The following is a 16,679-nucleotide window of genomic DNA, read 5'->3' on the forward strand; positions in this document are numbered from 1 at the left end:
TCCACAAATGACATAAAATAAATACCTCCCTAAACAATAGATCTTATTTCTTACATAGTTGCCTACAATTCTTAAGTCCTACCTGGAATGGCCAGATTTCTGAGGGCACTTAATGCTGCATGCTGTACAGTTACATTTCCATCTTCAACATGTCTGTCGAGTAAATCCATAAGTTTTTCTACAATTCCATTGTCTACCATGTGAATACAGTTTCCATCTGAATGAAACAAAAGCATTTTTTTTCATTTCCTCTTACAAATATCTATAAATATTTTATAATAGTGATGCCTATCCATTATCTATCTACATTCGGGAAAAATGGAGCTACAAGAAAATAAAATGAATTCCAACTCTTTCTCCCATCAGATTTATAGATTTTTTTTTCTTTACTGAGTAGAAGTCATGACAAGAAAAATCTCTAGCATACAGCCTGATAATATATTAGAAGATGAGTAAGTAGAAACCATAGCTTAAAATGTTTACCAATAGTTTTCACTTAAAGTGAACTATGCCCGAGTTCTGCCAATGTTACAGTGACAACAAAACAGAGTGCTCTCATGGCTGATGTTTAAAATTATTTTTCAATGTCAGAATTTTTGAAACATTTGTAAAGCAGAGAGAATATTATAATGAACCACTATTTATTCCACATTTAGCTTCAATAGTTACCAATATTTTACTATTCTTAATTACATCATTAAGGAGTGAATGATCATCCTCAAAAATAAGGGAGTAAAAATGGAATAAGACATCCATTATAGAGTTACAAAGCTCATAATGGAATAAAATCAAACTAAAAACAAAAAATAACCCATATTTCCTAGTCACAGTCTAAGAATGAGTTTCTAGACTGAACAGCAGGAGTTCCAGACTTCAGAAATGAACATGAAGGTCTGGTGCCTTGGAAATGTTATTAAACCAAATTAAATATTCTACCGGTACTAAACCAGAGGATTACCCACACTTGAGTTTTAGAGGCATAGAAGTATAAATTAAGGCACAATAACCCTACAAAGAATACTCAGATTATTAAATCAAAAAATCACCAGGCAAGAGAGCATATCCTCCCAGATACAATGCATATTAGAATGGGACTCAAATTTAATGATCTATGAAGTGCAGAGTACTCAAAGAAGGACTTCGTGATCACTGTTCATGATCTTTAAACTATCAGAACTTAGTTAAATTGCACAAAATATGTAATTTGTTAGAAAAATCACTAAGTAGGGGTGCCTGGCTGGTTCAGTCAGTAGAGCATGAGAATCTTGATCTCAGGGTAGGGAGTTCAAGCCCCATGCTGGGAAGTAGAGCTTACTTAAAAAAAAAAAGTGGGGGGGATCACTAAGTATTTCATCTCTAAAAAATTAAGGTAGTGGTACACTACATATACTTCTGAACTGTTCCAGTTTTACTACATGTAATGGCAAAGCAAAAATAAAAAAAATATATACAACATCCAATTTAAAAAGGATGAAATAACATGCTTACCGTTTCTGGCAAAATTTGCAATTGCCAATGCTCCAGCAAGCTGTAGCTGGTGGTTATTTGATGGAATCCAGGACAGTACCCTTTGAAACACATTACCTTTTCCTCCTTCAAATAATTTCTGCATGGATTCATCTGGAGGTAAATGAAACAAATAGGTAAGAGGAAAAGAATTAAGAGTAACAAATCCATATTCCTATGTGACTATCCAACTGGATACATACTTCACAAACGATAATTCATAGAAGGAAAAGTAATGACTCGTTTTATAGTAAGCTTTTACTAGAGACTGGACAAAGAGTTCAGGATTTTTCTAGTCTAAGTCCCAAATAACCCGCTAGCTTTCAGTCTTTTGGTGCCACAGCTAACCTACAACAGCTCTTTAAATATTGGAAGATAACAAAGACTCCTCTTTTCCAGGTTCATTATCTCTAGTTCTCTCCATGATGCATTTAACGTTTCAAAATCATCACATCAACAGGATTAAATGAGGCAGGAAAATGAGAAAATGCCTAATATATATAGTGTTCACAAAAGAGACAATACATTTTTAAAAATCTGACAATCATGTTCTTCGATTGACTTACATTCTAACTCACCTCCAAGAAGTAGTAAAACCATTAGATCTGAAGCAGTTTTGAGCTCAGCAATATCATCCTCTTTGTCACTATCCACTTTCTGCTGAACAATCTCTAGTAGACATTCTACCAGGCCTGCTTCAACCAGCTGTAACTTAATAGCATCTAAAGAATATGTGAACAAAATAACCAAAACTTGAGATGAAATAAAAGTTCTGTTAGAAGCAATCCATTATGAAGAATTATAAAAAATAAAGAAAATGCATGATTTAGATAATACACCTTCAAAGATTTGAGTTTCAAAATGAACTGTCTGACGATGTAGCTTATATAATTTTATTTCATTTTTTTTACTTGAAATTAGGTCACTTTTTACAATGTCTGGCAGCACCTAAACAAACTGATTCTCAACTTTGAAGGGAAATAATAGCACTCCATTGTTATTCTAGATATCATGCTCATGTTTAAAATACTTACTATAAAACACCCACACCATTTAAAATAAAACACATACGCCTGTTATATAGAGTTAAAATATATCCACTAATGGTGCTTGAATAGAAAGATATTAAAAGTAGAGCTATTAGTAAATTTCAAACTATACCTTAAGTATATTTGGAATCATATTTGTATAGACGTGATTTTTTCTAAGGCAGTTAATAAATCTAAAACTTTCTGAACTTTAAAACTCATGTTTTTTAAAAGGGCTTCAGGTTTTCATTAATTTGAAGTTTTCCTGGGTGATGGTTACATGGTAGTTCATTATACTATATTCTCTCTACATCTGCATAGGTTTTAAATTTTCCATACTAAAAGTTGAAAGAAAAAAATAACTGAGCTTTCTGATGGATAACCAGCAACATGAAGGTATTTTAACAGCAAAATTTACATCCCAATTATACTGTTAAAAATTCTCTTCAGAGCAAGCTCTCCTCTTATCAAATCGTTTGTTTGCACCCCTAATAACTTAGATTTTTTTTTTATTATAGAACTTATTTCATTGCAGACTTTATATTCATATCCGTATCTGTCTTCCCCATTAGAGTAGGTATTATACCTCTTTCATCTTTGTATTTTAACCTAAACTGGTCTACCTAAATGCTTTGGGTCTATTTTATAGCATTTAAGATAAATGCAGATCAACTGACCTTAGAAACATTTGCTATACAGAAATTATTAAATTTAAATCATTTTTTAGTTGGATTTTATTTTAGTCATTGGTTTCCCTACGCTGTATATGTACACATCTACAGCAATGACAGCTTTAGGCTGTGATTTGGGAGAAACAAAGACCTTTTTATAATTGACATTTTCTTTTAGGCAATTTTAAGATATAAAAATTTAGCCCCACCCCTCCCAACACCAGGACCACTGGTATTCTTTAGAATATTATATCAGAACACACAGAATATTCAACCTGGAATATTTTTTTAAAAGGTACACTTGCACTGTGCCATGCTGAAAGTAGGGCGTTTCCTTGGTTACAGAATGCTAGGGCTAGAAATGTGTGACTAGAATTGAAAGCCATGAAAAAAGCCTTAAAATTCCTAAAAACCTTGAATTATACAAATCCCAATTTTAATGTCTCCTTTGCATACAAGGAAAACCAAGGATGAACACTAAGGATATTCCAGAAATAACTTTTCAAAAGTATCATTCAATTCATTGCACAATTATAAAACAGAAGTGAAGGTGGTAAAGGAGAAAGCAGATATAAGAAAAACGTTGTTATTTTGATATATTGCAAGAAAGGTTACAGGTAATTCTCTGGTATAAAATTGACTGACATAATAAAAATTTCATTTGGCCAAACCACCAAATGAGATGAGAAACAAATTTCTGCCTAAAGAATAAGATCTAAAGCATTTAGAAAATTTTAAATGTGTCAAGATTAAAGTTTACAGATCTCTCCTCTCCCAGTTTGACTGTAATCACATATATATGTGGGAGGCTTTAAGTAGCCTTATTAAGGAGGATAAGCAAGGCAGTCTGCCAAAGCAGATAGCCCAGCACACATTTATCAACACAATTCTGCCCAAGGACATCTGTTTGTATAACCACCACTTGCATATATAGGTAAGTATACATACATATGTATCATATATAAATACATACATCTATATCTATGTACATTTATGTATTAAAAGTCTTCTCCAAATGGTGAAAAAAATGCCACAAATGCAGAAAAGTGCATAATATATATATTAGCTTAATCAATTACTATGAAGCAAATAACCATGTAATTTCCACCTAGATCAAGAAATTCATTGCCAGCATCCCAGGGAGCCCCTTTGTGCATTCCCTTTTCCCGTTACATATTTCTCCCTCCATCCCTCTCAAATCACTACCCTGATTTTTATGGTAATCACATTCATACTTTTCCTTATTATTTCACCAAATAAGCATTCCTGAAAACTACAGTTTAATTTTACCTTTTTGAATTTTTATATAAATGGAATCTTACAATACATATTTTTAGTGTTGGCTTTTTTCTATCAATGTTTGTAAGATTCATCTACACCATTGTTAGAGTTGTCTTCACTCCTGTTCGTAAGTACAATTTTTTCCATTATATGAGTATACCATTATTTATTCTACTGTTAATGGATATAAGTTGTTTCTAATTTTTCATTTATTAGAGATAAAGCTAAGAACACTTCTGTAATGGTTCCTGGTGCACGTGTACATGTTTCTGGGTATATTCTAAGAGCAAAACTGCTGGATCACACAGAATACAATCTCGAACCTGTTTTCCAAATTGTACCAATTTATACACCCACCAGCACTTAATGAGTTTCCACTGCTCCACACCCTCATCAACATTTGGTATTAGACTTTCCGGTGGCTATATAGTGTTTTATTTTGCATCCTGATTATTAATGAGTTAAGCATATTTTCATGTGTTTATTAGCCATTTGGATTTTATCTTTTGTCAAGTGCCTATTTAAATCTTTTATGCATTTTCCCACTGGACTTTCTATATTTTCCTTAATGATTTGTGGGAGTTTTTATAAATTGTACGCATTCTGTTAATTATGTGCGTTGTGAGTATCTTCTCTCACACACCGTCTTGCTTTTCACTCTTAATGGTGTTTTTTGGCGTCTTTCATTTTCATTGGAAGTTTTAGCCAAATTTATCAATCTTTTCCTTTATGGTCAGGGATTTTTGTGACCTAAGAAAACTTTCTATAACTCCAAGGCCATGACGATATTCTCCTATCTGATATTTTTAAGGTGTGCTTTCTGGTTCTTACTTTCCCATTTAGGTTAATTACCTATCTAAACTTTTTTACATACAGTATGAAGTACGGGTGTATATATGTGTCTTCATTTGTATTTTTTCCCATATTCCCAGCACTGTTTATTGAAAAGACTGCTCTTTCCACACTGTTTTGCAGTGACAACTTGTTTTTTTTCTCCTAATAAAATAAGCACCTGTTAATGCATCCATTTGTTTCTCAGGGGTCCTGTTCTGCTGGCCTTCTCATCCATCCCTGTACCAATACCACACAGTCTTTTGTTACTACAGTTTTATCAGAATAAAGGTTTTTTTTCTTGATTAATCTTACTAGTGATTTACCAGTTTTATTTAGTCTTTTGGACTCAACTTCGGTGATTATATGCTTATATTGCATTATGTATTTTCTATTTGATTAATCTCAGCTCTTCAGATTTCCTTTCCTCCAAGTATGGCTTTACCTGTATCACATAAGATTTAAGATATAATATTGTTTTCATTATTAGAAAATTTTCTTATTTCCAGCGTGCCTTGGTGGCTTAACTGGTTGAGCATCTGACTCTTGGTTTCAGTGCAGGTCATGATCTTTGGGTCATGAGATCAAGCCCCGAGACAGGCTCTGCGCTCACAGCAGAGCCTGCTTGAGATTCTCTCCCTTTCCCCCCCTCCACTTGTGTGTGCGCTTGTGCATGTGCACTCTCTCTCTCAAATAAATAAATACAATCTTAAAAAAAAAGAAAATTTTCTAATTTCCATCATGATTCTCCTTTGACCTCTGAAGTACTGGAAATACATTTTTTAAATATCTAAATATAAAGGGATTTCCTAGTTATCTTTTTATTATTATTAGACAAGTCACTTAAGTCAGAGCACATACTCCATAAGATTGCAATCCTTTAGAATTTGTTAACTTTTTTTTATTAAATTTTAAAAATTCAATAGTTAACATATAGTGTATCATTAGTTTCAGAGATAGAGTTCAGTAATTCATCAGTTGCACATAATACCCAGTGTTCATTACATCACATGCCCTCCTTAATGCCCATTACCCAGTTACCCCATCCCTGCACCCACCTCCCCTCCAGCAACCCTCAGTTTGTTTCCTAGAGTTAAGAATCTCTTATGGTTTGTCTCCCTCTCTGATTTCATCTTATTTTATTTTTCCTTCCCTTCCCCTATGTTCATCTGTTTCTTAAATTCCACATATGAGTGAAATCATATAATTCTCTTTCTCTGATAGACTTATTTTGCTCAGCAAAATACCCTCCATTTCCACTCCACTGATGTAAAACTTTTTCATGACTATATGTGTTTTATATATTTCATGTGTACTTAAAAAGAAAGAGCCCTGCAGCTGGGTGCAGTATTCTAAAATATGTCCATTAAATCAATTTTCTTAATCATGTTAATCTTTTCTATAACCCTGTTATTGTTTTTTTATCTGCTTGTTTTATCAATTACTGAAAGAGGTATTAAAATCTCCCATGATATTTACTGATTTGTCTATTTTTCTCCATAATTCTGAGTGTTTCTGTTTCATATGTTTTGGGGTAATGCATACTTATAGCTCCCAGGTGAATCAGACCTTTCATCACCTTATCTATTGAGTCTTTTAATCTTAAATTCTATTTTATCTGATATTAAATATAACTCAGCCTTCTTTAAGTTTGAATGATTTATTTATTTATAAAGACTTATTTAGAAACAGTGCGTGCGCATGTACGCAGGAGGGGGGAAGGGAGGGAGGAAAGGAGGGCAGAGGTAGGAGAGAAGCAGACTCCCCACTGAGCATGGAGCCTGATGTGGGGCTCATCCCAGAACCCAATATCATGACCTGACCCAAAACCAAGAGCCAGATGATCAACTGACTGAGCCACCCAGGCTCCCCCGAGTGATTTTTATTTTTTTAAATCCTTTTATTCTTAACTTATAATAAATCTCCTTATAATTAACAAGTTTTGTTTGTTTGAAAAATAATAGTTGATTTTTAAAAATTCAGTTGACAATTGGTCTCTTAATTAAAGGATTTAGGTCAAGTGCTTTCAACATAAGAAATACTATGTCTTAAATCTAGTATATTTTGTATGCCCTATTTGTATCCCCTGTTCCATGTTCCGTTTTCTCTTGTTATTTTGAAGGTGTACTTAAAAAAAAAAAATCTTTCCATTAGTTTGGCAGTTACACATTGTTTTTAAAAATTATTTTAGTAATCAAAGTTGGTGGTGTACCTTCTCAGTTTTTACTCTGAAAATATCTTTATTTTGCCTTTAGTTTTTTTAAGATTTTATTTACTTATTTGACAGAGAGAGAGTGTGTGTGAGAACATGAAAGGGGGGGTAGGGGCAGAGGGCGAGGGAGAAGCAGACTTGCCACTGGGCAGGGAGCCTGATGCGGGGCTCGATCCCAGGACCCCGGGATCATGACCTGAGCTGAAGGCAGACGCTTAACCAACTGAGCCACCCAAGTGCCCTTGTCTTTAGTTTTGAAGGATGTTTTCATGGGGTTTAGAAATCTAGGTTGGCATTTTTTTTTTCAGCACGTAGATGTTTCATCGCCATCTGGATTTCATTGTTGTGCTAGAAGATAAGCAATCAGCCAAACTGTCACCCTTTTTAAGATAATCTATTTTTTTCCAGGCCGTTTTTAAGATTTTTGTCATTAGTTTCCTGTCATTTCAAGATAATATATCTAGATATAAATTTCTTTTTATCAGGTTTTAGAATCATTTGGATTTTTGAATATTTGTTATCTTACATTAATAATTTCTGGTAAATTCTCTGTCAAAATTTAAAAAAATATTGCCTCTGCTACCCCCACCACTTTTTGGAACTCCAAAAAACGTATGTGAGAGCTTCTCACTGTACCCTCTGTACTTCTTATTCTCTTTTTACGTATATTGGTTTTTTCCTCTCTTTATACTTCGTTCTGGATTTTCTTCCAGTCTATCTTCCTGTTCACTAGTTCTCTAAGATGACTATATTTGATCTAAATCCATCCATTAGGTTCTTATTTGGGGTTGTACTTTTTTCAATTCAGTAATTTCCAATTGTTTCTTTTTCAAATCTGCTATGTCACTTTTTATAGTTTCTAGTTTCCTTATACATTTTCCAAGCTTCCCTATAACTATTTGAATATAATAGCATACCTATATTGAGTCAATGTCTAATAATTCTAATATCTGGAGATTTGCTGTTGCCTGTTCTTTGTGCTGGTTCTTGCTTACAATTGTCTGGTCTCCTCATGTATCTGGTCCTTACTGATTATGTGCTAGACACTGTATCTGAAAAATTATTTATATGGGATGGTTTGTTTACTCTGGTTCACTCTTATTCCTATGGTGTATCCCTTTAGATTTTTTATCAAAGATAGGAATAGTTTACCAGTGTCCACACTGTTCCTTTGCCCTGCAAGGCTTCATAAGTGAAGTTCAGCCTCTCAGGTGCCTTTTCCAGATGGGCATAAAAATGTGTAAGCTACAGAATCATGTTTTTGCCAAGACTTTAAAATCAAAGGAACTGGGAAAGTAGCTTTGACAAATGTAGATATAGTTACAAAGTAGATAATGTAGCTGAAGTTACAGACACCCAAAGTAAAACATCACATCATTAATAAAGCAAAGAAGGCTTCTGAGTCAAATAACTGGCAATTAAGTAATATTAGGAAAAATGGAAAAAGCATACATGATAAAAAATCAAGAGGTGCATTTATTTTCTCACCATTTTCTGCCAATGGAGCAAGAACTTCAAAAATCATTTCCCTTTTATCATGTTCTATTTGTTTCTTGAAGAGTCTTACCAGCTCTTCAGCAATGTTCGTACTGGCAAACTGTTCTTTACTTGACTCTGCAAAACAGGAGAGATAACCTTAGAGTAAACACACAAAATTAAATGCAGAAATTGTATTCTATTACTTTCAATACATGCTCATTTTGTACCATTACTGATAAATACAAATACTCTTCAAGTACAGGAACTATCAGATACATCTTAAATGCTCCTGAAAAGGAAAAATGGCCTTAAAGAAAACATTCCAACCCAGTTTTATTCAACACTATAAAAAAATGTTCACTAGCATAACATATAGGTAACCATAGCAACAATTAAATTACTAAGTTATAAATTCATAGTTTCAACGCTTTTAGTCAAAGAAGAAAAACTGCTCGTAACAGACTGCATTTTACAAGGCTGAAGTAAAGATGACTTATCATCATGTTTAGATCATTAAAATGGTATGCTCTTGCGCTGGTCCTGACATGCCTACTATTAAAGGTCAATTCTTCACATGTACGTGGGGTCTCATTCCCTCCTCCCTCTCCAGCATTTCTAATCTCTCCTCACTCTGGGGCCCACCATCAGCATTTAAATATGCTCTAATATTTCTCACACAAAAAAGCAATATTAAAAACAACTTTCTCAGAGCACCTGGGTGGCTCAGTTGGTTGAGCCTCCAACTCTTGGTTTGGTCTCAGGTCATGATCTCATGGGTTGTGGGATTCAGCGCCCCCAACGGAAATCCATGCTCAGCAAGGAGTCTGCCTGAAGATTCTCTCCCTCTCCCCCCACTCACACATGTGTGCTCAAATAATCTTTAAAAATAATAAAAATAAAAACTATCTTCTACTTTACTTTTCTTCAACCACCATCCAATCTCTGTTCAGTTTCACAAGTTTCTTGCTAGCACCATCTACATATACTGTCTCTACTTTCTCAATTCATCTGCATTTTTTTTTTAAATATTTTATTTAAGAGAGAAAGAGAGAGTGAGAGAGAGAGCACAAGCAGGGGGAGCAGCAGAGGGAGAGGGAGAAGCAGGCTCCCTACGGAGCAAGGAGCCCGATGTGGGACTCGATCCCAGGACCTCGGGATCATGACCCAAGCTGAAGGCAGACGCTCAATTAAACCCACTTCAAACTAATTTTGGCCCTCCTGCTCCTCCCCTTCTACCAGACCCCTGTAAATTCCAGTTCCTTGGGACTTGATCCTTTTCTTTCTTATCTTTTTGGTCCTTACTCTCATTCCAGACAATCTAATTCTCTTCCATAGCAACAAAACAGCATCCATACATTGATCCTTGTACAATCCTATCTCTAGCCCTCTTCTGTACTTCAAGCTACTTATTTAACTGGCCACCTGACATCTCCATGTGAATATCCCCCTCTCGTATCCAGACTCAATGTCTAAAATTAGGACTTTCAGTATTACCTGAAATCTGTTTCTCTTCCAGAGTTCCTTTACTTCCTTTACTTGGTAAATGAACAGTCCATCTATCCATCTATGCAGGAAGAAACCTAGCAGTCATTGATCACTTTTTCTCATTCAACTTTATCTCCAGTGAATTACCAAACTCTACCAATTTGCCTCCAAAATACAACTGGAATCCATTCCATTTCCCTCCAGTTATCTTCTTAATTTCTTTTGCTGCCTCAGATGTCCTAATAATTTATCCAGAATTTTCAGAGAATTCTGACTAAACCCAATCTAGCTGACATCCTAGAATTTTTTTTTATTTATTTTTTTTTAAATTTTTTTTTTTTAAGATTTTATTTATTTATTTGAGAGAGAGAATGAGACAGAGAGAGAGAGAGAGCATGAGAGGGGGGAGGGTCAGAGGGAGAAGTAGACTCCCTGCCGAGCAGGGAGTCCGATGCGGGACTCGATCCGGGGACTCCAGGATCATGACCTGAGCCGAAGGCAGTCGCTTAACCAACTGAGCCACCCAGGCGCCCAGAATTTTTTTATCATTATCTTGCTAGATACTTTCCTTCCAGTATTACTCTATTATCTACATCCTTTTGCTTTCACTTGTTTTGATTTGGTATAAGCATCTTCCAAATCCACTCCCTATAATAGGTATAGGAGGCAAATATTTTAAAATCTTGACTGTCTGAAAATGCTTTATCTCACCTAGAGTTTATGCCTCCAATTAGTCCCTCATCTCATTCCATTACTTTCTCATACTAGCAATTATCACAATTTATAACTATATGATTGTTTGTAAATTTGTTTAAAATGTTTCCATCTCACCCACTAAGCCATAAGCTCCTTCTTGAGGGCAAGAACAGTGCTTATTAACTACCACTAACATTGTGTACAGTATACTGCTATACACAGCAGGTGTCCAAAATAATGCCTGATTGAATGTGTGACTGAATGAACAATTAAATAAATACAAGAGGTAGGTTCTGCTCTCTAGTTTCAACCTCTGCTGATATCAAATAAATGTTCAACCAACTGAGACACCCAGGTACCTCTAAAGTTATTTTTATCAAAATTATACATGAGCTTAAAGAGATACTTAGTTCTAATACTTATATTACAAGAATCCAGTCTCCTTCTCCCATTTTTCCCTCTCAGAAGCCAAGCACATAAAGCTCTTTTAGCTAAGTCATTGGTATTTACCTCCATATTTTTAAATGGTTGAAACTAGAGAGCAGAACCTACCTCTTGTATTGGGGGAGGAGGTAGGTTCTACTCTCTAGTTTAAACCTCTGCTGGTATCAAATAAAAAATACTGCAAATTCAACTTTAAAAGAGAAAGGAGAAACACAAATCTTAACATGGCTTCATAGTTTTGATTCACTTCTCTTATTACACTGCTTTCAGTGCCTGCATCAGATCTATGCCAAAATGATGAAAATCTACCCCAAAACTTTATGATTCCTTCGTGCCATAAAAAAGAAGTAGGAGTGGAGTGTCTTTTCCAATAAGCTACCTAAACCCTCAGAGATCATATTCTACACATGTCAGCACACCTTACCCTATAAAGTGAGTTTGATATAAATAGGGATGATTTAAGTCCTGAGCACTGTTGGTTGCTCCTTTGCTTCAGAGAGTTCTTCAAATGCAAAGAATTTCAGGAACATAAAAGCATAGGTGAAGTAGACAGACATCAACATTTATCTATGTGCTCGCATCCTTTTTAAAAATAATAGTGTTTGTGTTCTTTTTTCCAATCCACATTCTACACCTTCAAACACTTAATAAACTAAAACCAAATCATTCCTGCTAAGTAATTCAGGCCATTTGCCACCACAAGGAAACAATGCATTATGATTAATACACATGTTAAAGAACAAGATCTGTATTTATCCTGCAGGTGGATACATAGAAAAAGCAGCATGAAGTATGATTTGAATCAAATGTCATGGATGCTTAACACACCTTTAGCAAGAACCTTCATTTTCTAAAGTTTTTTTTTTTTTTTTTTAGATTTATTTATTTTAGAGATACAGAGTGAGAGAAAGAACACAAGAGGGGGGAGGGTCAGAGGGAAGAGACTCCCTACTGAGCAGGAAGCCTGATTCAGGAGGGCTGGATCCTGGGATTACTGGATCATGACCCGAGCTGAAGACAAATGTTCAACCAACTGAGAGACCCAGGTACCTCTAAAGTTATTTTTATCAAAATTATACATGAGCTTAAAGAAATACTTAGTTCTAATACTTATATTATCAGAAGAATCCAGTCTCCTATTTTTCCTTCTCAGAAGTCAAGCACATAAAGCTCTTTTAGCTAAGTCACTGGTATTTACCTCCATATTTTTAAATAACATATTTGTATTGACACTTTTTGATTTTTTAGTTTTAAGTATTTTTGACTTTCCAATATAAACAATTAGGCCTTAGCTTTCTCTTATTTCCCCCTCTACCAAAGCCTTCATCTTCTCAATATAATTATAATTTTGGTTATATCAGTAATTAGTGTTTTAATAATACAGTATTTCATTTTCCCTAGAACTATTTTTTGTTCCTCTGGGATTAATTTTTTTTTCATTTGCTTAGTTTTCTATGTACTTATCATTAATTCAGCTCCAAACTCCAAACTGTTGATCAGCTGTCTGATCTTCTCTTAAGAAGCTCACTTTAGGTAATAATCAATTTCATCTCCTCCAAGAATTACCCTAACCCCAACTCTAGCAGCCTCTGACTTGTTCCAATCTGGACTAGTTGGTCTTTGAAAACAGGCCATTTGGGGCTCTCATGTCACCATCCTACTAGGAATTCTTCTTTTCCTGTTGGATCTCTTGTCTCCTGATTTCTATGTAGTCTTCTTTCTTAATTTAAATCCTTTGCTTTGGTGGAACATATCTTCCAGTGGCTTCCAGAAGGATATGTAGGTTATTAATTTTCTGAGATGTTCATGTTTGATAATGTCTTTGTTATAACTTCACACTTGTTTGACAGTTTGATTTGGTATAGAATTCTATATTGGAAATAGTTTTCCCTCCAGTTTTTGAAGGCAGTACTTTATTTATTTCTGGCTGCCAGTGTTTTGAGACATCTAATGTCTACATATTCACAGTTTTTTGTATGCAACTTTTTGTCCTCTAAGTTTGTAAGATGTTCTTTGCCCTATTTTAAAATTTCAAACAGATGTGCCATGATCTGGGTCTATTTTCATCCATTAGGCTAGGCATTTGACAGACCCAATCATGCAAAATTATGTACTTTAGTTCTGTGATACTTAAGTTATTCAGCAATGGTCTGCTTATCTATTTCTAAAACTTTTGGTCTAATTCTCTATCTGTATTTTCTCTTCTATTTTCTATCCCTCTCTTGTTTTTTGCTTTACTTCTGCAACTATTTCTCCAAACAACTGTCTTTCATTTTAGCTACTGTGCTTTTAATGTTTAAGATTTTTTGTTCTGTTCCTCTTTAAAAATAGCATCCTTACAATTTCACACTTCCAGTATTTTTTCTCACTTACCTGAGTATATTTGCCTTTTCCTCAACCTGCATGGGGTTTCTATTTCCTCCAAATTGTTTTTTCTATTTATTTCATCACCTTTGATGTTAGAAGCTATCCTTACCTCTCTAATTGTCTATATATTGATTACAAATTGGGATTTAAGTTGGCTGGGAAGATGGTAGAGTAAGAAGGCCCTAACCTTGTCCTGTCCAATGGATACAACTAGATAATACCCATATCAGCATAAATAACCAAGGAAATGACCTGAAGACTGCAGAACAAACTCTACAACTAAAGGCAGAGAAAAGGTCACATCAAAGACGGTGGGAAGGTGATCTGGGAGTGAACCAAACTGTGGCTGTCCATGGTGGGGAGGGTGCCGATGGCGCAGAGAAGGGCAGAACACAGACTTAAACACCAAGAAGCCAATAAACAGGGAGGAAGAATCTCTGTAATATTTACCTCTGATAGTGAGAGGGGCCAAATTTTGTAAGTTCTTAAAACCAGTGGGACTTAAAGCCTAGAATTTTAAAAATCAGGGGCTCAGCTCTGGGAAAGCCCAGAAGGCATTAGGAAGTGGAGTTCCTGCCCTTAAAGAGACAGCACGGCAAACAGACTGTGCAGATACAGTGTAAAACCAGCAGTTTCAAAAACGCTGGGGAACAGACAAGGGGGGAATAATTTGCTCATCTCAGAGCACAGCTGGGAGAGACAAGGATCAGGGGGAGACCCCTCCAGGAATGAAGGAGCTGGCAGGTACCATTTCCCTCCTACGTTGACAGCCTGGTATCCACACTCCTTACCTCAGTTGCATTAAGCACTCCCACTCCCCACACTTTGGCAGATCTACCTTTCCCAGTCATGCTCACCTCAGTTCCAGTGCTGTGCCCCACACCCTCCTCCCCAGAAGACCAGTGAAAACCCTGCCAATTCCATATCTCCTGACCTGCCCATTTTGTGGGACCTTGGTCCTGGCAGGGGCACGTCTAGTTTTGCAAGCAGACCACCACACACCTTGCTGCATACAGTAGACCAAGAGCCTCTGCAGACAATTACACTGAAGGAAAAAGAGGCCAAGACTCAACAGCACAGCACATGCAACACACACAGGAGACGGTCCCTGAAGTGCCAGGCCCTGGGGAACATGGGACACTGCACTGCAGGGCACTATTGGACCTCTTCTTCATAAGACTATTACTGTCAAGAGCAAGAGAAGTAGCTGACTTTCCTAACACACAGAAACAGACACAGAAAGTCAGACAAAATGAGACAGAGAAACATCTCCTAAACAAAAGAACACAATCAAACCACAGCAAGAGACCAAAGCAAAACAGATATAAGTACTATGCTGGATAGAAAATTTAAAGTAATGATCATAAAGATACTCACTGGACTGGAGAAAAGAGTGGAGGACATCAGTGAGACCCTTGACACAGAGATGAAAAAGAACCAATCAGAGATCAGGAACACAATAAATGAAATTAAAAATACACTTGATGGAATAAATACCAGGTTAGATGAAGCAGAGAAATGAATTAATGGCCTGGAAGACAGAGTAATGGACAGTAACCAAGCTGAACAAAGGAAAGAAAATTATGCAAATTGAAAATAGTTTTATGGAACTCAGTGACTCCCTCAAGTGTAACAACATCCACATTATAGGGAACTCAGAAAAACAAGAGAGAGATAAGGGGGCAGAAAATTTACCTGAAGAAATAATAGCTGAAAACTTCCCTCATTAGGGGAAGGAAACAGATATCCAGATCAAGGAGGCACAGAGATCCCCCCAAAAATTCAACCCAAGGAAGTCCACACCAAGACACATAATAATGAAAATGGCAAAAGGTAGTGATTAAAAAAAAAATTTTAAGGAGCAAGAGAAAAGAAGGCAGTTATATACAAGGGAAACCCCATAAGGCTATCAGTGGACTTTTCAGCAGAAATTTCACAGGCTAGAAGGGAGTGGCACGATACATTCAAAGTGCTGTAAGGGAAAAATTTGCAGCTAAGAATACTCTAACAAGGGCATCATTCAGAATAGAAAGAGAGAGAAAAAGTTTCTCAAAGAGTTCATGACCACTAAACCAGCCTTACTTCGGGTGAAAAAGGAAAGACCACAAGTGAGAGTAAGAAAGGTAAAAAGCACAAAAGCAATAAAAATATTCCTGTAAAAATCAGTCAAGGGATTCATAAAATAAAAGGATGTAAAGTATAATACCACATACTAAAATTGTGTGTGTGGTGGGGAGAGAAGAATGGACTCAAACTTAAGTAACCATCAACTTATTACAGACTGCTATACACAAAAGACGGTATATACAAACCTAATGGTAACCACAAATCAAAAACCAGTAATAGATATGCAAAAAATAAAAACAAAGGAATCCATGTATAGCACTAAAAAAAGCCAACAAACCATGAAAGAGAACAAGAGAAGAAAGGATCAGAGAGAACCTACACAACCACCCACAAAACAAGTAACAAAATGGCAATAAATATCTATAAATAATTACTTTGAATGCAAATGGACTTAATGCTCCAACGAAAAGACATAGGGTAAAGGAGCGGATAAAAAAACAAGACCCATCTATACGCTGCTTACAAGAGACTCATTTCAGACCAAAACACACCTGCAAATTGAAAGTGAGGGGATGGAGAAATATTTATCATGCAATGGATGCCAAAAGAAAG

General features: G+C 35.7%; 1 protein-coding gene across 1 annotated transcript in view; it reads right to left on the reverse strand.

Moving 5' to 3' along the window:
* The window catches only part of RAP1GDS1 (Rap1 GTPase-GDP dissociation stimulator 1), a 132,625-nt gene that overhangs the window by 17,554 nt on the left and 98,392 nt on the right, over window positions 1-16,679 (reverse strand). The window contains exons 7-10 of the mRNA XM_021680405.1: window positions 9,018-9,143; window positions 2,085-2,228; window positions 1,489-1,620; window positions 83-217 (exon numbers count right to left, since the gene is read on the reverse strand). Of these exons, the coding sequence (XP_021536080.1) occupies window positions 83-217; window positions 1,489-1,620; window positions 2,085-2,228; window positions 9,018-9,143 (537 nt within the window). The remainder of the gene's footprint in view (window positions 1-82; window positions 218-1,488; window positions 1,621-2,084; window positions 2,229-9,017; window positions 9,144-16,679) is intronic.

Source organism: Neomonachus schauinslandi, chromosome 2, assembly GCF_002201575.2.
Source record: "Neomonachus schauinslandi chromosome 2, ASM220157v2, whole genome shotgun sequence".
Taxonomy (NCBI): Eukaryota; Metazoa; Chordata; class Mammalia; order Carnivora; family Phocidae; genus Neomonachus; species Neomonachus schauinslandi.